The sequence below is a fragment of the Bombina bombina genome, chromosome 8 (assembly GCF_027579735.1).
Source record: "Bombina bombina isolate aBomBom1 chromosome 8, aBomBom1.pri, whole genome shotgun sequence".
NCBI lineage: Eukaryota > Metazoa > Chordata > Amphibia > Anura > Bombinatoridae > Bombina > Bombina bombina.
In genome coordinates, this window is record NC_069506.1 from 261,609,522 (window position 1) to 261,633,548 (window position 24,027).

Below are 24,027 nucleotides of genomic sequence, written 5' to 3' on the forward strand. Positions count from 1 at the left end.
TTAAAATGTACTTGTTAATGTAATGAAATAGGGAAATGATTAGCGTAACCTATAAAAAAAACTGCTGCACTGACCTTTAGGCAAATAGATTAAATACTTTAACCAAGATACACTAAATAGTGATCTGGGAGCAGAGATTTGTGGGCTTAGTAGTTTTGGATACCCATTGTATGTTTCTGCAGAATGCTTATCCCTGATTAACTACATTGAATTACTTACCATTATCCATTTCTTTGACTCAGAAATTCAAGATGAGATTTTGGATCTTGGGTTCTTCGATGAAGCTGCTAATTTTTGGTAAGTAGACCGAATATAAAATGAAATACATAGGTCAGTTCCCCTTATTCATTCAGATAAAAAAATGTGAAATTGTATGAATAAATATTAAACATTACCATCTAACAAGTTTTAACCCAATATCAGGCACAACAATGCAAGGAATTGATTTTAGACACTGATGTAATATTGTCAGGTAATTAAGGGCACTTTCAAGAGACCATGGTAAAGTTTCCAATGGGGATGTTAACCATTTTCAGCTGGCTGTTAGCTGTTAAAGGGACAGTCTACTTGAACATTGTCATTGTTTAAAAAGATAGATATTAGCAAAAATCTGACAGCTTGCAAATTGCTGTATGCTGTTATTTTTAAAAGAAAGCTGCTTTAAAGGGACAGTCTACTTAATAAAACATTTTAGTTTAAAAATCTAGATAATACCTTTTACTAACCATTCCCCAGCTTTGCATAACTAAAGTTATTATATTATTATACTTTATAACCTGTAAATGTGCCTTATCCCAGGGCTTTTTATTAGCTTTTTACAGTCAGGCAGTGCTAGTTCATTTGTGTCATATAGATAACAATGTGCTCACTCACGTGGAGTTATGCAGGAACCAGCACTAATTGGCTAAGATGCAATTTTGTAAAAAGCACTAAGATAAGGGGCAGTCTTCATACAGAGGGATGAAGTATATTAATATAATAGTGTTAGTTATGCAAAACAGGGGAATTGGTAATAAAGGGATTATCTATCTTTATAAACAATAAAAACTTTCAAGTAGACTGTCCTTTTAAGTCACAGCTCCACATGTGTTTTTGTAAATCAAGGTATTAAATCGCTGGACCCTGAAATGTTGGCATGGCTCCTAAATTTTGACACATACTCTAGCTCTATTAGGGAACATTTTGTAATAGTATAAAATAACCTGCTTCTGCCATTACAGTCATTATTACAACATAGAATAAAACAAAATGTGGTTCATATAATGATCTGGGAAAATATATACTATCCACGTGTGCCATTTCAATTGCAGGATGCAAAATATATCAAGGAATACAAATAAAGAATTTATTATACACTGGTTACAGTTCATTTGTACGTCAACCTAAAGTGTACACCATACTTTTTTATATAAATTGTATCAATATTTCTCCTTTTCCCAGCTATCTACTTGTGTTTGGTGAACCCAATTCACGCTGATGCCACAGGTAGGTAATAAACTAAAATGTATACATTTTGAGGTTGATTTATCTATCTGACGGAGAGGGGCATAAATATTCGCCCCTGTCCACCCGAGCTCTCCTCTGGCGGCCAGCAATCCGCTGTCAGAATTTAAGATTGCATGCGAGCCCCCTCCTGCCCGCGCACAGCCAATCACGTGTGAGCAGGAGTTGTCAATCTCCCCGGTCAGACCTAAGAGGTGGAGAACAGGGTAGGGAACCAGCGGTATGATGACCGCTGCTTGATAAATCCTGACTGCAGGTTCTCTTGTGCAAACTTGCAGACAAAGGAGGTAAAGGGCTTGATAATCAAGCGGAGGTATAAGGCAAGCGGCCGCTCCAAACTCCCATGCCGGTCCGGACTGTGGCTCAGGGTGATGACGTCACAGACGCCGCCGTAGTGATGGCAAAATTAAACAGGAAGGTTATGCGGTGACTGGGTGCAGTGCCTGAAATTGGCAATGAATCGATTGCCACAATGCAGCATATAAAAATAGAAAAGGCAGCACCAGCATTAGATTAAAAAAAAACTCACTTTATTCTCTTACAGGCAAAACAGGTGTGACATGGAAAGAACGTCTAACGCGTTTCACGCCCCCTAGTGGCGTTTCATCACAGACTGATGAAACGCCACTAGGGGGCGTGAAACGCGTCAGACGTTCTTTCCATGTCACACCTGTTTTGCCTGTAAGAGAATAAAGTGAGTTTTTTTTAATCTAATGCTGGTGCTGCCTTTTCTATTTTTACTTGATAATCAAGCCCATTTTATCATCATGCTATTTAGAGGATTATATATTTATTCATCTGAATCTATCGTTATCCTTCATGCACTACAAGATAACAAATATCTACAAACTTCTTAAATTAAACTCTTCAGAAATCAACAACATGCACTTCTATTGAAGCTTAGAGGGACAGTCTACACCAAAAAATCTTATTTAAAAAGATAGGTGATCCCTTTATTACCCATTTCCCGTTTTTGCATAACCATTACAGTTATATTAATATACTTTTTACCTCTGTGATTACCTTGTATCTAAGCCTCTGCAGACAGCCTCCTTATCTAAGTGCTTTTGACAGACATGCAGTATAGTCAATCAGTGAAGACTCCTAAATAACTTCACGGGAGTGAGCACAATGTTATCTATATGACACACATGAACTAACACTGTCTAACTGTGAAAAACTTTCAAAATGTTCTGAGCTAAGAGGCAGTTTTCAACGGTTTAGAAATCAGTTTGAGCCACCAAGGGATAAGCGAAAATCACCCAGTCCGGCTTCAATATAGGTGTGTAAAAGGGTAACTTTATTTCAAAACTCTAAAACAACAGACAGACCACTGGCAAGTGAACCTGCCATACTAAAATCAAAGGCTACGACCTCGGCCCTGCTGATGTCACTGACGCGTTCAGGTAAACCCCGTAATCATAGTTAACATCCAGGTGCCGAAGGGATCCTTTTAAAGGAACACATACATGTGCATGCCTAATGAATATGTATACAACTTGGACTTAAATCTATTACAAAAAAATGTGCATACAAAACAGCGTGTGTAATCAAAAACCTTAGCGCTATACTTAAACACCAATTAATGTGATTAACAAAAGAAAAAATGAAAGCGTGTATGTATATAGCTTACTGGCTCTCCCAAAAGGAGTAAATAGCAAGATAGATATATATATATATATATATATATATATATATATATATATATATATATATATACAGGGAGTGCAGAATTATTAGGCAAGTTGTATTTTTGAGGATTAATTTTATTATTGAACAACAACCATGTTCTCAATGAACCCAAAAAAACTAATTAATATCAAAGCTGAATAGTTTTGGAAGTAGTTTTTAGTTTGTGTTTAGTTATAGCTATTTTAGGGGGATATCTGTGTGTGCAGGTGACTATTACTGTGCATAATTATTAGGCAACTTAACAAAAAACAAATATATACCCATTTCAATTATTTATTTTTACCAGTGAAACCAATATAACATCTCAACATTCACAAATATACATTTCTGACATTCAAAAACAAAACAAAAACAAATCAGTGACCAATATAGCCACCTTTCTTTGCAAGGACACTCAAAAGCCTGCCATCCATGGATTCTGTCAGTGTTTTGATCTGTTCACCATCAACATTGCGTGCAGCAGCAACCACAGCCTCCCAGACACTGTTCAGAGAGGTGTACTGTTTTCCCTCCTTGTAAATCTCACATTTGATGATGGACCACAGTTTCTCAATGGGGTTCAGATCAGGTGAACAAGGAGGCCATGTCATTAGATTTTATTCTTTTATACCCTTTCTTGCCAGCCACGCTGTGGAGTACTTGGACACGTGTGATGGAGCATTGTCCTGCATGAAAATCATGTTTTTCTTGAAGGATGCTGACTTCTTCCTGTACCACTGCTTGAAGAAGGTGTGTTCCAGAAACTGGCAGTAGGACTGGGAGTTGAGCTTGACTCCATCCTCAACCCGAAAAGGCCCCACAAGCTCATCTTTGATGATACCAGCCCAAACCAGTACTCCATCTCCACCTTGCTGGCGTCTGAGTCGGACTGGAGCTCTCTGCCCTTTACCAATCCAGCCACGGGCCCATCCATCTGGCCCATCAAGACTCACTCTCATTTCATCAGTCCATAAAACCTTAGAAAAATCAGTCTTGAGATATTTCTTGGCCCAGTCTTGACGTTTCAGCTTGTGTGTCTTGTTCAGTGGTGGTCGTCTTTCAGCCTTTCTTACCTTGGCCATGTCTCTGAGTATTGCACACCTTGTGCTTTTGGGCACTCCAGTGATGTTGCAGCTCTGAAATATGGCCAAACTGGTGGCAAGTGGCATCTTGGCAGCTGCACGTTTGACTTTTCTCAGTTCATGGGCAGTTATTTTGCGCCTTGGTTTTTCCACACGCTTCTTGCGACCCTGTTGACTATTTTGAATGAAACGCTTGATTGTTCGATGATCACGCTTCAGAAGCTTTGCAATTTTAAGAGTGCTGCATCCCTCTGCAAGATATCTCACTATTTTTTACTTTTCTGAGCCTGTCAAGTCCTTCTTTTGACCCATTTTGCCAAAGGAAAGGAAGTTGCCTAATAATTATGCACACCTGATATAGGGTGTTGATGTCATTAGACCACACCCCTTCTCATTACAGAGATGCACATCACCTAATATGCTTAATTGGTAGTAGGCTTTCGAGCCTATACAGCTTGGAGTAAGACAACATGCATAAAGAGGATGATGTGGTCAAAATACTCATTTGCCTAATAATTCTGCACTCCCTGTATATATATTTATTCTATGAGCCACATTTGATAGAAAAGAGTTATACTTACACGTTTTCCTCATAAAAGGCACTACTATCTGTAAATCAGTACAAATAATACAAAAGTCAAACTAATAGAGATTCATTGGATACATAAAAGTCATAAGAGATACAGTGGGGCAAAAAAGTATTTAGTCAGCCACCAATTGTGCAAGTTATCCCACTTAGGAAGATGAGAGAGGCCTGTAATTTTCATCATAGGTATACCTCAACTATGAGAGACAAAATGTGGAAACAAATCCAGACAATCACATTGTCTGATTTGGAAAAAATTTATTTGCATATTATGGTGGAAAATAAGTATTTGGTCACCTACAAACAAGCAAGATTTCTGGCTCTCACAGACCTGTATCTTCTTCTTTAAGAGGCTCCTCTGTCCTCCACTCATTACCTGTATTAATGGAATCTGTTTGAACTTGTTATCAGTATAAAAGACACCTGTCCACAACCTCAAACAGTCACACTCCAAACTCCACTATGGTGAAGACCAAAGAGCTGTCGAAGGACACCAGAAACAAAATTGTAGACCTGCACCAGGCTGGGAAGATTGAATCTGCAATAGGCAAGCATATTGGTGTGAAGAAATCAACTGTGGGAGCAATAATAAGAAAATGGAAGCCATACAAGACCACTGATAATCTCCCTCGATCTGGGGCTCCACGCAAGATCTCACCCCGTGGGGTCAAAATGATCACAAGAAAGGTGAGGAAACATCCCAGAACCACACGGGGGGACCTAGTAAATGACCTGCAGAGAGCTGGGACCAACGTTACAAAGGCTACCATCAGTAACACACTACGCCGCCAGGGACTCAAATCCTGCAGTGCCAGACGTGTCCCCCTGCTTAAGCCAGTACATGTCCGGGCCCGCCTGAAGTATGCTAGAGAGCATTTGGATGATCTAGAAGCTGATTGGGAGAATGTCATATGGTCAGATGAAACCAAAGTAGAACTGTTTGGTAGAAACACAACTCGTCGTGTTTGGAGGAGAGAGAATGCTGAGTTTCAACCAAAGAACACCATACCTACTGTGAAGCATGGGGGTGGGAACATCATGCTTTGGGGCTGTTTCTCTGCAAAGGGAACAGGACATCTGATCCGTGTACATGAAAGAATTAATGGGGCCATGTATTGTGAGATTTTGAGTGCAAACCTCCTTCCATCAGCAAGGGCATTGAAGATGAAACATGGCTGGGTCTTTCAGCATGACAATGATCCCAAACACACCGCCCGGGCAGTGAAGGAGTGGCTTCGTAAGAAGCATTTCAAGGTCCTGGAGTGGCCTAGTCAGTCTCCAGATCTCAACCCCATAGAAAACCTTTGGAGGGAGTTGAAAGTCCGTGTTGCCCAGCGACAAAACATCACTGCTCTAGAGGAGATCTGCATGCAGGAATGGACCAACATACCAGCAACAGTGTGTGACAACCTTGTGAAGACTTACAGAAAACGTTTGACCTCTGTCATTGCCAAAAAAGGATATATAACAAAGTATTGAGATGAACTTTTGATATTGACCAAATACTTATTTTCCACCATAATTTGCAAATAAATTCTTTCCAAATCAGACAGTGTGATTGCCTGAATTTGTTTCCACATTTTGTCTCTCATAGTTGAGGTATACCTATGATGAAAATTACAGGCCTCTCTCATCTTCTTAAGTGGGAGAACTTGCACAATTGGTGGCTGACTAAATACTTTTTTGCCCCACTGTACATGTATAGACATTTTCTAACTCATGTAAAACCCCACATATTTTAAGGCTATTCATTAAATACATAGATCATACAAGGGTTGTACAATATTTCTATCTCTCTCTCAGTCTGTAATATATAGGTTAAATTTAACATCCATAAACCACTGTTAGAATTGTCAGATAACAAAACAAACATGTAAAATAATTTCGAAAATTATTATTGAAAAATATTATATTATTCATGTATCAACTCTTGTCTTATGATAAGTCATTTCGAAAGAGTTAAATCAGAACATTATATAGCCTGAGATAGACCTTACTGGAAATACACTTCCTCTTATTTTAAATAGCAGACAAGTACCTATATGCTGGTAAAATTATGTTCTGGAACCTGCATCTAGTGGCCAAACCAAAGTTTTAACTGCTTAACCTGGCTGCAATTGGGTCTACAAGTATATTCACTAAATAATCTCTATCAGGCTGTAGTCAAATGTTAAAAGAATATGGTTTAGGAGACAGCGGCTACCAACCTATTCCCAATGATTGATTAAATCAATCATGGAATTGAATCCTTTAGGGATTCTGGTTTGCAGTGTAAAAATCCAACAAGCCTCCCTTCGATACAATAGCTTTGTCCTATCTCCTCCTCTCTTTGGGGGTAGTACTCTCTCTATACTCTTCCATCTGAAAGAATCTACATTTCCTTTATGGTCTTTTACGAAATAGAGGGCTAATGCTGAACTCTCTTTCTCATTCTCAATGTTATTGAGGTGTTCTCTAATCCTCAACCTCCCGTCTCTTGTCGTGAGGCCTACATATTGTTTTTTGCAGCAGTTGCATTCAGCAAGATAAACCACAAAGTTCATTGAACAGTTGATACATTGTGATGTTGTATATTCTTTGTTGGTGGCATAAGAGACAAATTTATCTGTTACTTCTACAAAGTTACATGCTTTGCATCGGCTTTTGCCACATTTATACGTTCCTTTATGTCTAAGCCACGAACTTCCTGAACCTGCATTAACTAGGGTTTTTGCACACCTATATGAGAATCTACATCCTTCTTTGATAAATGGTTTTAGTTTATTATCTGCTAAAAGAATTGGTAGATGTTTTCTCACTATCTTACAGACTGTCGAATATTGATTGCTATAATCTGTTACAAAGGTTGTCTTATTATCCTCTGAGCCCCCTTGTTTCTGTTTGTCTCTCAACAGCTCCTTGCGATCACAGAGATCAGCTTGTGACCTTGCCTTTTTGATAACCCTATTTGAGTATCCTCTTTCTTTTAGTTTGTGTGTCAATAACTCACACTCTTTCTTGTAAATTTCATGATTTGTGCAATTGCGTTTTATCCTTGCGAATTGTCCCTTCGCTATTGTGAACGGGACATGCACTGGATGGTTACTCTTGGCATGTAACAGCGTGTTTTTAGAAATAGGTTCCCTGCATAATTCACTTTCAACAATCTTGTGGCTAGTCCCTATTAGGGTTACATCCAAATAGTTTATCCGTTCTTTGTCAAACTCCATTGTAAATTTCAAATTTACTTGGTTTTGATTGAGATAGTCAACAAACTGTATGGCTTCCTCTTTACTGCCAGTCCAGACAAACAGCAGGTCGTGTATAAATCTTTTGTAGATCTTAATAGACGACCTGAAAGGATTTCTACCTCCAAAAATGTGCTCAGCTTCCCACCAACCTAAAAATAGGTTGGCGTATGATGAGCCACCAAGGGAACAAAGCAAATTTGATGATAAAAGTAAATTGGAAAGTTGTTTAAAATTTCATGCCCTCTCTGAATCATGTAAGTTTAGTTTTGACTTTACTGTCTCTTTAACTTTAAAAAGGGTATTATAAAATACAGAGGTATTCCTTAATCACATCAAAGTATGATCAAGTGGAATTACACTTGTAATGTACAGTTGAAGGTATTCAAAAATATGTAACGAAAAATTAAAAACGAAATTCAAATATCTTTTTTTTTTTTTTGCATTGTGTCCCCAAAGATCAGATGTCTATAGCTAAAGGAAAGGGCTACCACCAAAACCATAAAAAATAACATAAAAAGTAAAATCATGTACACAAGATATATATTTTATCATTAACTATTTTAAAACGTACACTTACAATATTTAAAACAAAATCTATAAAAAGAAACAACAACATTTTGAAGGCAGACAAAAAGCATATACCCAACAAGTCAGCACATATTTCCTATAAAGTATAAGATTAATTGTAGGATAACACTATGCTTATCCCAGGTATTCTAGAGGTACCCCACAGTGGGCTAGATTACGAGTGGAGTACAATTTATCGCTCCTGCATTAAATTTGCTAAACGTAGGCTTTTTGCACGCACGTATTACAAGTTGAAAGTAAAACGTTGTTGCACAAACACTAACCCAATGCAAGCAAAAAGCCGTACTTCGAATATTGCGAAAGCGTTAATGTATTCCCCCATAGACATCAATGAAGCATGAATAGTGTGTGGGGGGGAAACTTGTGCGCAAACTTGATCATGTTTAAACAAGTGTGCTAACCTGACATGAAATATGAATATTTCACATTCCAATGTTCTATATACAGGGAGTGCAGAATTATTAGGCAAATGAGTATTTTGACCACATCATCCTCTTTATGCATGTTGTCTTACTCCAAGCTGTATAGGCTCGAAAGCCTACTACCAATTAAGCATATTAGGTGATGTGCATCTCTGTAATGAGAAGGGGTGTGGTCTAATGACATCAACACCCTATATCAGGTGTGCATAATTATTAGGCAACTTCCTTTCCTTTGGCAAAATGGGTCAAAAGAAGGACTTGACAGGCTCAGAAAAGTCAAAAATAGTGAGATATCTTGCAGAGGGATACAGCACTCTTAAAATTGCAAAGCTTCTGAAGCGTGATCATCGAACAATCAAGCGTTTCATTCAAAATAGTCAACAGGGTCGCAAGAAGCGTGTGGAAAAACCAAGGCGCAAAATAACTGCCCATGAACTGAGAAAAGTCAAGCGTGCAGCTGCCAAGATGCCACTTGCCACCAGTTTGGCCATATTTCAGAGCTGCAACATCACTGGAGTGCCCAAAAGCCCAAGGTGTGCAATACTCAGAGACATGGCCAAGGCAAGAAAGGCTGAAAGACGACCACCACTGAACAAGACACACAAGCTGAAACGTCAAGACTGGGCCAAGAAATATCTCAAGACTGATTTTTCTAAGGTTTTATGGACTGATGAAATGAGAGTAAGTCTTGATGGGCCAGATGGATGGGCCCGTGGCTGGATTGGTAAAGGGCAGAGAGCTCCAGTCCGACTCAGACGCCAGCAAGGTGGAGGTGGAGTACTGGTTTGGGCTGGTATCATCAAAGATGAGCTTGTGGGGCCTTTTCGGGTTGAGGATGGAGTCAAGCTCAACTCCCAGTCCTACTGCCAGTTTCTGGAAGACACCTTCTTCAAGCAGTGGTACAGGAAGAAGTCTGCATCCTTCAAGAAAAACATGATTTTCATGCAGGACAATGCTCCATCACACGCATCCAAGTACTCCACAGCGTGGCTGGCAAGAAAGGGTATAAAAGAAGAAAATCTAATGACATGGTCTCCTTGTTCACCTGATCTGAACCCCATTGAGAACCTGTGGTCCATCATCAAATGTAAGATTTACAAGGAGGGAAAACAGTACACCTCTCTGAACAGTGTCTGGGAGGCTGTGGTTGCTGCTGCACGCAATGTTGATGGTGAACAGATCAAAACACTGACAGAATCCATGGATGGCAGGCTTTTGAGTGTCCTTGCAAAGAAAGGTGGCTATATTGGTCACTGATTTGTTTTTGTTTTGTTTTTGAATGTCAGAAATGTATATTTGTGAATGTTGAGATGTTATATTGGTTTCACTGGTAAAAATAAATAATTGAAATGGGTATATATTTGTTTTTTGTTAAGTTACCTAATAATTATGCACAGTAATAGTCACCTGCACACACAGATATCCCCCTAAAATAGCTATAACTAAAAACAAACTAAAAACTACTTCCAAAACTATTCAGCTTTGATATTAATGAGTTTTTTGGGTTCATTGAGAACATGGTTATTGTTCAATAATAAAATTAATCCTCAAAAATACAACTTGCCTAATAATTCTGCACTCCCTGTATATATATGAAATTACCATACCCCAGCACGCGTTAAATTCAAAGAGCCTCAATAAACCCCTTATTGCTTGTGCTCAACAATTAGCAGGCCACTCATAATCTAACCCTGTGTCTGTCTTTACAGTTAAAGTTTATTCCATAAGTTAACCAACCTTATTGTAAAAAAGTACTTCTGCCATTTAGCCCTGAACCTATTACTCAACTTGAGATCATGATCCCTTTTCTGGTGTTGTTCTGTTTGTGCAAAATGCTTTCTCAGCTTTATTAAACCCCGTAATATACTTTAAATTTTCTATCATATCACCCCTCTCGAATCTCTCCTCTAAAGTAGATATATTTAGGTCATGAATTCTTGTAAGTTTTAGTCTTTAGACCATGTACCATTTTAGTAGCCCTCCTTTAAACAAATTCCAGTTTACTTTTATTTTTTAAATCAAATTTTTTTATAGAGGTAATGCAACAAAACATAATCAACACGCATTATCATGAACATAGGTTATGGCATACAAATAAGTATTGTTGAGAGTTGAATCTCATATGAGCTTTATATGAATATAGTGAGATAAGGTGAGACATATTGATCACAAATATCCTTATATGTTTGATTGTCTAGACACGACCAATGCAATTCACATTAAATAATCTGATATATTTTCTCCAAAGGCAATGGCTATCCGGGTATGTGATAAACATAACTAATTTTTTTATAATTATTAAACTAATTTTTACTCCCTGGTGACTTAAATTGCATTATAGAGTGATACCTTACTAGTCTTATGATACATAAGGAACGACATTTGTATGTTAAATAGGGGATAGATAACAAGTTGTATCTAGCGTGTAATTATGCAATATAAATAATTAGTCAACGATATGTAGTTACTCAACCTGATTACATTATACTAAAAGTAATGGGAAATCTATTGTTATTCAAGGTTCAACCTCTAGCAATATTTGTATCTGTGCCTAAGAATGTTAAAGGACTCAAGTATGAATGTCATAAGTGCAACAACTTGTTTCATTCCAGTTTATTTATATACTCCTGGAACATGGCCTTCAGAAATGCAGACAATACTCAAGAATACTTTCCAGTGTTTAGTTTAATATACCATGTTATTTTCTAATATTTTAAATGACTTCTGTATAAAAATGTTAATTTTGCTAAGGGTGTATTGGCAATACATTTATCTCAATCATTTAATTGATATTAAAGTCTGCCATTGAGCAATGTGGTTGATAGGCCTGACTGTTTGCAGTCTATATTTATGAAAGGTTTGCTACCATTACATTAATTTATTATTTTTATTATTATTTTTTTTGTTGAGACCCACAGCGATATTACCCAATATCCTTTAGTCTTGTAATTTTTCCTATTTTATGTAGCCCGTCTATTGTCCTGCTGTATGCGGCTGATGAGGTAGGACTATGATTCAAAATATGTTGATTTTTTTTAATCCCAACTTCTAATATGTATCTCATACCCCTGAGCACTTTTATTAATATAGCCTCCTCTGGTTGAATTGCTTAGAAGTACTTAAAGGGACATAAAACAAGTTGGGATAGAGACAAAATATAATATGTACGTTAATTACTTACTGCAAATTAACTCTTCCTTTTAAGTTTCCGAATTGTAAAGCTCTAACTCACACACACACACACACACACACACACACACACACACACACACACACACACACACACATTTCCTTCTATGGCTGTATCTTTATCTATTGTTGCTTTGGTAGAATGCAAAAGTGCACATTGATCATCTGCTGGAGCATGCCTAGAAGCTTTGAACTCAGTTGAAATACAATGCCTGTGTCTAAATACTTATAAGGGGGGGGGGGCATTTTTCCAGACAGCATGGCTTTGTAAATATTTTTGCTTGCTTTCAAAAAATATTTAAAAATAATTGCCAGCCATTTTGAGACAATGTTTTTTTATGCAAACTATTTTCACTTACTTAGCACTTTTAGGATATGCACAGATCTCAACATGTTTTAAGGCACTGTAAATGGAGATAGTCTGCTTCCATATTCTAGTTTGCTAATTATAGTAATATCCAGTTTACTAATAGGTCATCCTGTTGAAATAGCAACTAGTTAACTACTAAGAAATGACCTATGACTAATTCAGAATTTGCTATCTGAGATACTGACATTTTTTTATTTAAGTTAACAAAGAAAGAAATAAAGAAAGATAGGGGTTTTTATAGCACTCATACTTACTTATAAGGGTATGAAGTTAGTTTAAAAAACTTTACTTTAATTATTGGTTTAAAAGATATGGGGTAACAACCCCTAACATTACACACGAACCACTACCTAATATCAAAGAAACTAAACTAAACTTAGAGAAGGTGATAGTACAGATGTAGATTTATCTGATGGCGAAACCTTACCTAGAACTATCCTGAAAAATAGAATTGTACCTCATAAAATCAACAATACCAATATCCCTTTAGGCGGAGAACCAGAAGGGGCCGCAAAAATCGGGACCAGAACCCGCAGACAAGTAAAATTCAGTCACAAATCACAACACAAAAAGAAGTAGACATTCCAGAATTGAACATAATTAATCTCTCTGATGTTACTCTTTCTAATGTACAAATATCTGTCCTAAAAAGAGGCTTATCATTCATACCCACACCAAATTTAAACAAATTTGAGGCTATCAAGGATATTCACTTATTCACCCGAAAAATTCTCCTTAAAAAATATTTCAGTAACTCTGAATCTGACACCCTCAATGCCAATGATCAAGCTGCCATTAATGATTTAATTGCATTGTTAGATGAAGCCATTAGCTGCAATTCTGACAATGAGGACACTAGCTGGCGAGCTATCCTAAAAACTAAGTCCAAATTTGTACCTCCCAATCATACGTCATATAACACACTGACCTTTCTTAATCTTGTATGTCAAGATATTTTAGACATACAGGATAACAGTGGCATTACCAATCATAATATGTCTAATGAAGAAATTAAAGCCCTGAAACAATTGAAAAATATGAAAGGTTTACAATTAAAAAGCAGTGACAAAGGCGGCAACATCGTTGTTTGACCTGACACTATGTATAGGGAGGAAGCATTACGTCAGCTTAACAATTCATCTAACTATAAGCCACTTCTATGTAACCCTACAGAGATGTTTCTCAACAGTTATAATAAATTGATTTGTTCAGCTTTTGACAATGGTGTTATAGATCAGAAGGAATTCAAATTTCTAGAAGTAAAAGAACCAAAAACAGCTACTTTGTATTTGCTGCCCAAAATACATAAGGATGCACGTAAACCACCAGGCAGACCAATAGTGTCTGGAATAGGCTCCCTGACTGAAAAAGCCAGCAAATACATAGACGCAAGATTAAGATATATTGTTGAATCACTTCCATCGCACACCAAAGATACAATGCATTTGTTAAACAAACGTAATGAGATCAATATTGACAGCAATTCAGTACTGGTAACTTGTGACGTGGAATCGCTCTACACGAGTATAAAAACACATTGGGGATGTAGAGCGGTGTCACACTTTCTTAACCAAAATACCAGCATGAGTGAGGAGGTTAAACAATTTTTATTGAATATGGTAGAATTTATTCTAACTCATAATTTCTTCGTATTCGATGATAAGTTCTATTTACAAACCTGTGGGACAGCGATGGGCACTGCGTGTGCCCCAACCTACGCTAATATATATCTGGGCTGGTGGGAGGAAACTGTGGTATTCAATGACAATCTGAAACATCTCACCAAATATATCTCCCACTGGTCCAGATATATAGATGACATTCTATTTATATGGAATGGTCCTGAGAATCTCCTACATGATCTCATTACAACATTAAATGAAAACCCGTTTGGACTATATCTTACATCTAATATACAAAAATCTAAAGTAGAGTTTTTGGATCTCACAATTGAAAAGACTGACAATTCAATTGTGACAGAAGCATATAGGAAACCCACGTCCACTAATAATATTTTGCATGCAAGCAGTCATCATCACCCTGCTACTATTAGAGGACTACCTATGGGCGAATATATACGCTTAAGGAGAAATTGTAGCACCATTGAGAATTTTAAAATAGCTGCTAGAGAACTAAGACAAAGGTTACTGGAAAGAGGCTATTCAAAAAAATTGCTTGCCAGAGCATACAACAGAGCATTACTGAAAGATAGAGCTGAATTACTCACCCCTAAAATTAAGGAGAAAAATACCCCCTTAAGATGTATTACCACTTATTCCGCACAAAGTGATCAAATCATCCAGATCCTGAATAAACATTGGCATGTCCTAACTAGGGATGATCTATTGAAACCCTTAATAACAGAGAAGCCACTAGTGACATACAGACGTGCCAGAAATATCAAGGATACACTGGTTACGAGCCATTATGATAGAAATGCCAAGAAACTACCTATATATGAGGGTTCCATAGCATGTGGACACTGTTCAGTATGCAGACACATGCTCAAAAAACAAAAAATAGTTGATAGATTTGGAAAAATTTGGAATATCAAACAACATATAAATTGTCAGAGTACAAATGTTATCTACTGTATATCTTGTAGCTGTAATCTATATTACATAGGAATGACAACAAGGAGTATGTGTACACGTATAACTGAACACCTTAGTAATATTAGAACAGCTCAAAGAGATGTAGACAAATCCAAACAAATCACCAGTGTCGCTAGGCATTTCCTACAATGTCATAATGGGAAACCTAGTGCCCTAAAATGTTGGGGTCTGGAGAAATTGAGGCCAGGAATAAGAGGAGGTAACACTGAGGATAAATTGTTACAGTTGGAAACTAAATGGGTTTTCAATTTAAATACCGTCATGCCTCATGGTATGAATGAATATAACAATTACTGGGTATATATCTGATGTGATATATAGCAGAAAGAGATCACTTCTTATATGGAACGTTATAGCACTGCTTGCTGGTCCCGGTCTACATATAATATATGCCTGACCAGGATCCCTATGATCTAGGATTTCTGGTCAATACCATATGTGTATAGATTGGGACCCAGAAAGAAAATATATATCTAAGTAAACTTTTTCTATTAAAACATTAATTTTAATAATTATTAAAGAAGATATTTACCGTAGGATTCTAAGCCATTGATTTCCCAAGCTTCATATTAATGTCATTAATAGTGGAATTGAAAACTTATATTGTAGCCTGAGATGTAATACCACTGTGCCACCTGTACACTTCTAAGCAGATATTAGGTGATATATAAGGTACATACATTACTAGTGAGGATTAAGCTTAAGACTCACCTCTCACATTAATTAGTATCGCTATACATGGAGGTTATATATTGAATCAAACCCATATAAATCCCAAGAAATATTATTTTTGGGGAATTATAATAATTAAGTACGTAACCTAACATACCTAAGTTGTGCTTGATACTTATGTGAAAATCCTTTATCATCAGAGTAAAGCTTTCAATGTACAGTGTTTAGCACTTTTTGGTTTAACATATGGCTACAAAGAGTATTGCAGCTGCAAATAGCGCCGTAAAATTTCACAACGATATAACATTTTTAAGCTTTGGTATATAACAATCGCTATACTGGAATCGATTGAGTATAATATCGACTAAGTTTGTGTTTTGAATGGTTCACGTTTGAATACGATACTTACCTTTTCAATCAATATAGATATATATAATTTTGCAATATTGCAGCTGTTATACAAGTGATTTTCTATATATGCTATTAGTGGATGAACACGCATGCGCGACATACCCAATACACTTCTCAGCCATATAGTCCAATCCGGTGAGTAGGCGTCTTCAACCCAGTGTAACCATTGGATACTAAGAAGGCGTCTTCCCAGAAACTAACCCAATTGGCTAATTCTCGGTTTGAGAATGGGTTTAAAAGTCCACGCACCCGGTAGCCTCGGGTTTACTAACTGTCAGCAAAATATAGCATTGAGAGAGGCTAGGTCATAGCCGAAACGCGTTTGCTCTAAATATTTTGAATATTGCCGGTCAGTCACTTCAGCCACCTGATGCCGACGTTTCCTGCTATCAGCCAGGAAACAGAGAAGTGACTGTTGGCTTGTTTTTAGTTTAGTTTAGTTTCTTTGATATTAGGTAGTGGTTCGTGTGTAATGTTAGGGGTTGTTACCCCATATCTTTTAAACCAATAATTAAAGTAAAGTTTTTTAAACTAACTTCATACCCTTATAAGTAAGTATGAGTGCTATAAAAACCCCTATCTTTCTTTATTTCTTTCTTTGTTAACTTATGGTTTCTAAGGGGTAGCACCGGAATCTAATGATTCTTTTTCTTACTTTAAACCAGTGTAGTGCCAGTTTATTCCAATCCCTATAGATTTTTTTTATTTAAGCCTTCCCCTGACCTATATGAGGAATAATTGCCTCTGTCTATTTTATGTTGAAATTGTTTTTATTAAAAAATTTTATACAAATGTATTATACATGAAACAAACATTCCCTCGTTTTACAACCAGATATCTGTCATCAAGTTCTCTACAATAATATTTGCTACATCAATATAGAATGAAAGTACAGACTAGTTTCCCTTAACTTCCAGCAAAAAAAAGTTTTCTATTTTGATCTCCATGTGTGTAGTCCCTCTGGGCTCGGCTCAGACCTCTCACTCACAAGACATGGTGCAACTATTTTAATTACGATTTCTCAGTATGGCCTTGTGGTGCATAATAAATGGCTCCCATTGTAATAAGAAACTCTCTTTATTGTTCAAGGATTCTGCTGCTGAACTAGCCATATTGTAGTGATATATTATCTTATTCTTTACTAGTTTTATTATTATTATTATTATCGGTTATTTGTAGAGTGCCAACAGATTCCGCAGCGCTATAAACAAAGGGGGAGTACAACAAAACAATTATAGGGTAGAGGGCCCTGCCAATAGTTGCCCTGTTGTAGTCAGCTCTTAAGAAGGTGATCTACAAACAGCTGGACTATTAGGCTTACATGCTAAGAGGGTTCAGGGGATTGTAGTGGAGGAGAGGAACTGGTATTAGGAAAGGTTCGCGTAGGTTTTATGTGTCCCTGAACAGTAGAGTCTTTAGGGAGCACTTGAAGCTTTTAAAACTAGAAGAGAGTCTTGTGGAGCGAGGCAGAGAGTTCCATAAGATGGGAGCCAGTCTGGAGAAGTCCTAGAAGTACTAGTTCAAAGCTTGGTGGCGTTGTCTTCCAAAATTGAGTGATGTTTAGTCTAACAATCGTGCAAATCATCATGACTAATTTATTTTGTTTAGAGAGCCCAGAAATCAGGAAGTGTAATAGTGCTTGTTCTATTGTTAGAGTTACTCTCTTTTGGAATATCAAGCTCAATAGTGTGGATGTGTGTTCCCAAATGCCTCTGATTTTTTTCACAATGCCACCACTTATGTAAGTATGTACCTCTCTCCCCGCACCCTCTGTAACAGTGTCGGGACAGTGATTCCTCCCCCCACATGATTTTCTTGGGTAGAGATACCATCTGAAGGCTACCTTAATAAAGTTTTCCTTAAGCAATGCATTTTGTGAGAAAATTAATCCATTAGCAAGACTTTTTGTCCATGTCTTCAGTGGCCATGTTTTACTAATATCTTGTTCCCATTTTATCATAAGTTGTGTTTTGCTTTCTTTTGGGGTGCGGTTAAAAATAGTGTAAAGAATGGATATCGCCCCTTGAATGTGGTGATCAAAGAGACATAGTGTTTCTAGAGTAGTGTTTGAGGGTATTTTTTCATTTCCTAAGATTTCTTGTGCTCTGGATTTAATTGTAAGTAATGGTACCATATATTCTTATCTTCATTGTCTAGTGCCTGGTATTGTTCGTAGGATATTATTTTGTCCTCTGTATACGTCTGCTATTCTATAGAGTCCTTTGTTGGACCATTTCTGTTGTATTCTTTTATCAATGGAAGAGGTAGGAGTTATTAAAGGAGTTATCCTAGATCTGTTTTGTATTAGGGAGAATTTGGAATTTAACAGTTTCCATAAGTGTATAGTGTGTTGAATCGCAATGTAATTGCATTTTTGAGGGGATTTAATAATGTCAGGGATCCATAGTAGGTTAGATAGTGGTTTGGTTTCCATGACACTAGACTCAATGTGGACCCATTGCGAGTTGCAGTTAGTTTTAAACGAGTGCAGGGTTTGTGCTATTCGTGCAGAGTAATATGGAATGAGATTCGGAAGACCTACGCCTTCCTCTCTTTTACTAGTGCACATGAGATTTTTATTGATTCTTGCCCTTTTGCCTTGCCATATAAATCTTAAAATGGCTCTTTGGAGTTTATGCAATTCTAAATGGGGCACTGAAATAGGCAAAGTTCTAAAGAGGTATAGTAGTTTAGGTAGTAGGTACATTTTAGTAGATATAATTCTGCCATAAATATATATTTTGAATTTTATCAATTTTGCTATTAAGTCTCTAATATGTTTGAACATAGGCATATAATTTTAGTGGTACAAAGTATAGATGTTGGTGGGGAGGTTGATCCCTAAATATTTATTAGATTTCCTTGCCCATTTAAATGTGAAATTTAACTCCAATAATTTTTTAGTATGTTGTTGCAATTTGATACTTAAAGCTTCACATTTTTCTTCATTAATTTTATATCCTGAAAGGAATCCAAATGCTGTATCATCGAATAGAGTGGGGGAAGGGAAAGCAGCGGTTTAGTTAGTGTCAAAATGATGTCATCCGCAAATAGTAATATTTTGGGTTCTGATTATCCTACTCTAATTTCCGAGATCTCTTGGTCATCTCTGACTTTGATTGCCAGTGGCTCTATGCTTAGAGTGAATAATAGTGGTGATAGCAGGCAACCCTGACGCGTACCATTGTTAATATGTATTGATCTGGATTGGTAGCCAGATAGTTTGACACTTGCTGTTGGGGATGAGTATATAGCTGTGAGGGTGTCATGGAAAGCTTCAGTAATGCCCACTCCTTTAAGCACAGCGAACATATAATCCCAGTTAATTCTATCAAACGTCTTCTCTGCATCCAATGAGAGGAACAGAGAAGGCGTTTCACGAACTGTAGCAATATTAATCAAATCTATTACTTTACGAGTATTATCTGGGGCTTCTCTATTCATTTTGAACCCCACCTGATCCAGGTGAATTAATTTAGTAAGAAGCAGGTTAAGACAATTTGTCAAAATATTAGTGAATAATTTAACATCTTGATTGATCAAGGAAATGGGCCTGTAGTTCTGGCAGGGCTGTTTATTTTTACCGGGTTTTGGAATCACTGCAATTCTTGCCATCAACATTTCTTTGGATACTTCTTCACCTTGCATTATGGAGTTAAATACTTCGGTTAATTGTGGTACTAAAATTGGTTGCAATAGTTTATAAAAGAGACCAGAGTAACCGTCTGACCCGGGTGCCTTTGAACCGTTAAGGTTTTTTATGCATAAATGTATTTCATCATGAGTGATAGGATCATTTAATGACTGCAGTTTCCCTGCTGTTATGAACGCTATCTCCTAGAAAAGCATTCAATTCGGTAATTTTATCGACGCCCCTATTGGTTGTATGTAAATTAGATAGTTTATTATACTAGTCCGCAAATAGATTCGCTATGGATATAGGGTCATTAGTGGTTTTATTATCTAGAGTCTGTAGTTGTGGCTCTGTCGTAATTTTTGTGATCTCTTTTAGTTTATTGGCAAGCATCCTGTCTGGTTTGTTACCGTAAATGTAATATTGTGTGTCTATTACTTGTATTGATCTGATCGCATCAATATTTAAGAGTTTATCTAATTCCTCGTTTTTGGCTTTTAATTGCTTTGTAAGTGCGCATTTCGGGTTTTGTATAGACTGTAGCTGTAACTGGTTTACTTCTGTTTTTAATTCTGTCAGTTTGTCAACTTGTAATTTATGCTGTTTACTAGATTCTGCTATTAGAAGGCCTCTTACATAAGCCTTTAGAGCTCTCCATTCATGAATAGGGTTAGATGTTGTATTTTTGTTAATAGATATGAACTCTATAATATTTTGTTTTAAGTTATCAAGAATGACACTGTCTTGGAGTAAGCTTGTGTTTAAGGTCCAGGATTTAGATCTTTGTGGGTTGATCATGCCTGATAATGTAATCTCAGGAGCAATTCAAAATTGTGGCATTGGTTAGTAGGGGTACCAAGATTTGACTCAGGAGTATTTAATCAATTCTAGAGTGTGTTTTGTGCATTGGGGAATAGTATGTGTAGTCACGTACATCTTTGTTGAGCGAGCGCCAGCTGTCTATGAGGTTATGATCAAGGGAGAAGTCATAAAGGATTTTGCTGGACAATTTGGATATATTAGTTTGTTACATTCCCTGTGCTGTTCTATCTGCTCTATTATCCATTGTGATGTTAAAGTCTCCGCCTATGATGGTTTTATATCTTTTCCACAAGGTCAGTTGTTTACTTAATCTTGTGATGAAAGCAGCTTGCTGATCGTTAGGTGCGTGAACATTGACAATCAGAACAGGCGTGTTTTGTATGAAACCCTTGATTATTAAATATCTTCCCTCCCTATCTCTTGTTACTGATTCTTCTTTGAAGGTTAAAGATGAGTGGAGCAATATTGTGACTCCGCATTTCTGTTTTGGCATGGTATTGTGTAGTATATGTTTTGTCCCAATATTTCGGGGTATATGATCTCGTAAAATGTGTTTCTTGGAGCATTACTATATGTGCTTTTAATGCTTTGTATTCAGAGATGGCCTTTTTTCTCTTGATATCGGAGTTAAGCCCCCTGACTTTGTGCAATATTATTTTAATGGACATGGAATAGTTGGGGGTAAAACCTTGCTAATATGATACCTGTTGGGGGATGGGGTTCTTCATCTCCAACAACAATCACTACATCTAAAGGAGAGCTGAGACCCAAGGAGACCAGTGAAAAAACATTGTGGCCATGGATGACCCTGCCTCTGTCTATTTTAATTTAAATTATAACAAAATATGGTATACCATAAACCCTCTATCAATTTCGTTACAATATACTAACCCTATGAGATTAATTTGGAAGTACTTAGTACTTTGTCTCATTTGCCAGTTTGTACACTTTTAAAAGTCAATAAAAAAATAAACAAACACAAATTCTACGTGAGCTGCAAGTATCCGCTAGTTTGGGGCATTTGTACATGAGTTCTTATGACTATTTAAAAATGTATTGACTGCCTTGTGTGAAATTTGAATTTATTTTAATATCTTCCACAGGTATCTCATGCCCGTTGTATAGCACACCACAAGACTGCAAACGGACCTGCTACAATAACTGCAACAACCTGAACAGCATAACTGAAGCCTGCCATGAAATATGCCAGCCTGGATGTGATTGTGTAGATGGTTATGTCTTTGAATCCGAGAACTCTAACGTCTGTGTCCCCATTTCACAGTGTAAAGTTTTGTGTCCAGAAAACATGACCTTTAATCCCTGCCTTAGAATACCTCAGTTGTCTTGTAAAACTCTGTACATGCACCCTGTAAGATCACGTTATTGCATGCCACGTTGTGTGTGTCGTACAGGATATGTTCTTACTGATCACCCTGGGGATGGTCTACCCTGTATAAAAATCTCTGAGTGCCCAAAAATACCAAAACCTCCAAATCCTGGAAATCCATAATGAAAACATTCAAATTATTTCCTTTTTTACACAGCTCTTTGTAAACAATGTTATTCTTATGCATTCATTTTCTGTTATTTTTCCCCACTTCTATCTATTTAAATCCTTGACTTTCATAGAGCGATGTAACTTGCTATACTTCAATGTTTCTTTAAATGTAAATTAAAATGTTCCATAAAGACTTGATAGATTTTTATTATTATTATTATTATTATTATTATTATTGGCCCACATCTAAAAAAACGTTGGACACTCTAGGTATCTGAAGCAGTACCTGGCAGTTGTTTAATGTTATATTCAAAAAGGACAAAGTTAATTAAAGGGATACTTAACCCAAAAAAATGTATTTCATGATTCAGAAAGAGCAGGCAAATTTCAAATTTACTCCTATTATCAAATTTTCTTTGTTCTCTTGGTATTTTTATTTGAAAAAGCAGGAATGAAAACTTTGGAGCCAGCCTTATTTTAAGTTCAGCACCTGGGTTGTGCTTGCTGATTGGATGGCTAAATGTTCAGGGTGCTGAACCAAAAATCGGCCAGTTTGAAAGCTTTCATTTCTGCTATTTCAAATAAAGATACCAAGAGAACAAAGAAAAATTAATAATAGGAAAAATTAGAAAGTTGCTTAAAATTGCATGCTCTATCCGAATAATGAAATAAAAAAAAATTGGGTTTAGTATCCCTTTAAGTTAATTTATACTTCTCTTCCTTTCAGTGGTACCTAAAAGAGAGGTTACATTATGACTTTTCAGTAGATCTTTAGATTAACTTAGGGTGACTATTTAATAGGATACTTTCTTATGCACTTTGCTTCACTGGTGGCAGTGTATATTAAAAAAATGGCCTAGATTAGAAGTAGAGAACAAATATTTTAACAATAGTGTGCATTAAAATCACTCAAGCCAATTGTGTGCAAGTATTGGAGTTATTTATGTAGTTCTGTGCTATGCTATTAATAATGGGTTCAGGTCTTATAAAGAGCTACATTTTACAGCTGTACAGAGTGCAACACTTACCTCACAATACAAGTACAATAAGCATTCTACTTCCTGCACTATACATTAAAGGAACATGAAAACCTTTTTCCTTTTTTTTTCATTATTCAGATAGAGATTATAATTTTAGTAAGATTTACAATTTACTCTTTTCGCTCCCTCTTTTGTTCTCTCCCCCTCTTTTGTTCTCTCTCCCCCTCTTTTGTTCTCTCTCCCCCTCTTTTGTTCTCTCTCCCCCTCTTTCTTTCATGTAATTAGCAAGAGTCCATGAGCTAGTGACGTATGGGATATACATTCCTACCAGGAGGGGCAAAGTGTCCCAAACCTCAAAATGCCTATAAATACACCCCTCACCACACCCACAAATCAGTTTTACAAACTTTGCCTCCCGTGGAGGTGGTGAAGTAAGTTTGTGCTAGATTCTACGTTGATATGCGCTCCGCAGCAGGTTGGAGCCCGGTTTTCCTCTCAGTGTGCAGTGAATGTCAGAGGGATGTGAGGAGAGTATTGCCTATTTGAATTCAATGATCTCCTTCTACGGGGTCTATTTCATAGGTTCTCTGTTATCGGTCGTAGAGATTCATCTCTTACCTCCCTTTTCAGATCGACGATATACTCTTATATATATACCATTACCTCTACTGATTTTCGTTTCAGTACTGGTTTGGCTTTCTACAAACTTGTAGATGAGTGTCCTGGGGTAAGTAAGTCTTATTTTCTGTGACAC

At 36.9% G+C, this 24,027-nt stretch overlaps 1 protein-coding gene across 1 annotated transcript; it reads left to right on the forward strand.

Moving 5' to 3' along the window:
- Positions 1-245: 245 nt before the first annotated feature.
- Positions 246-22,324, forward strand: LOC128638176 (mucin-like protein). The gene is made up of 3 exons (XM_053690041.1): positions 246-297; positions 1,441-1,485; positions 21,899-22,324. Exons 1-3 carry the CDS (start codon positions 252-254, stop codon positions 22,303-22,305), a joined length of 498 nt encoding a protein of 165 aa, XP_053546016.1. The 5' UTR covers positions 246-251; the 3' UTR covers positions 22,306-22,324.
- Positions 22,325-24,027: the final 1,703 nt, after the last annotated feature.

Bases quoted from the DNA above. Each gene is read 5' to 3' on its own strand.
- LOC128638176 (XM_053690041.1), top strand. From the start codon at position 252: ATGAGATTTTGGATCTTGGGTTCTTCGATGAAGCTGCTAATTTTTG. The intron at 298-1,440 runs GTAAGTAGACCG...TCCTTTTCCCAG, and splicing joins GATGAAGCTGCTAATTTTTG to CTATCTACTTGTGTTTGGTG. The intron at 1,486-21,898 runs GTAGGTAATAAA...TATCTTCCACAG, and splicing joins AATTCACGCTGATGCCACAG to GTATCTCATGCCCGTTGTAT.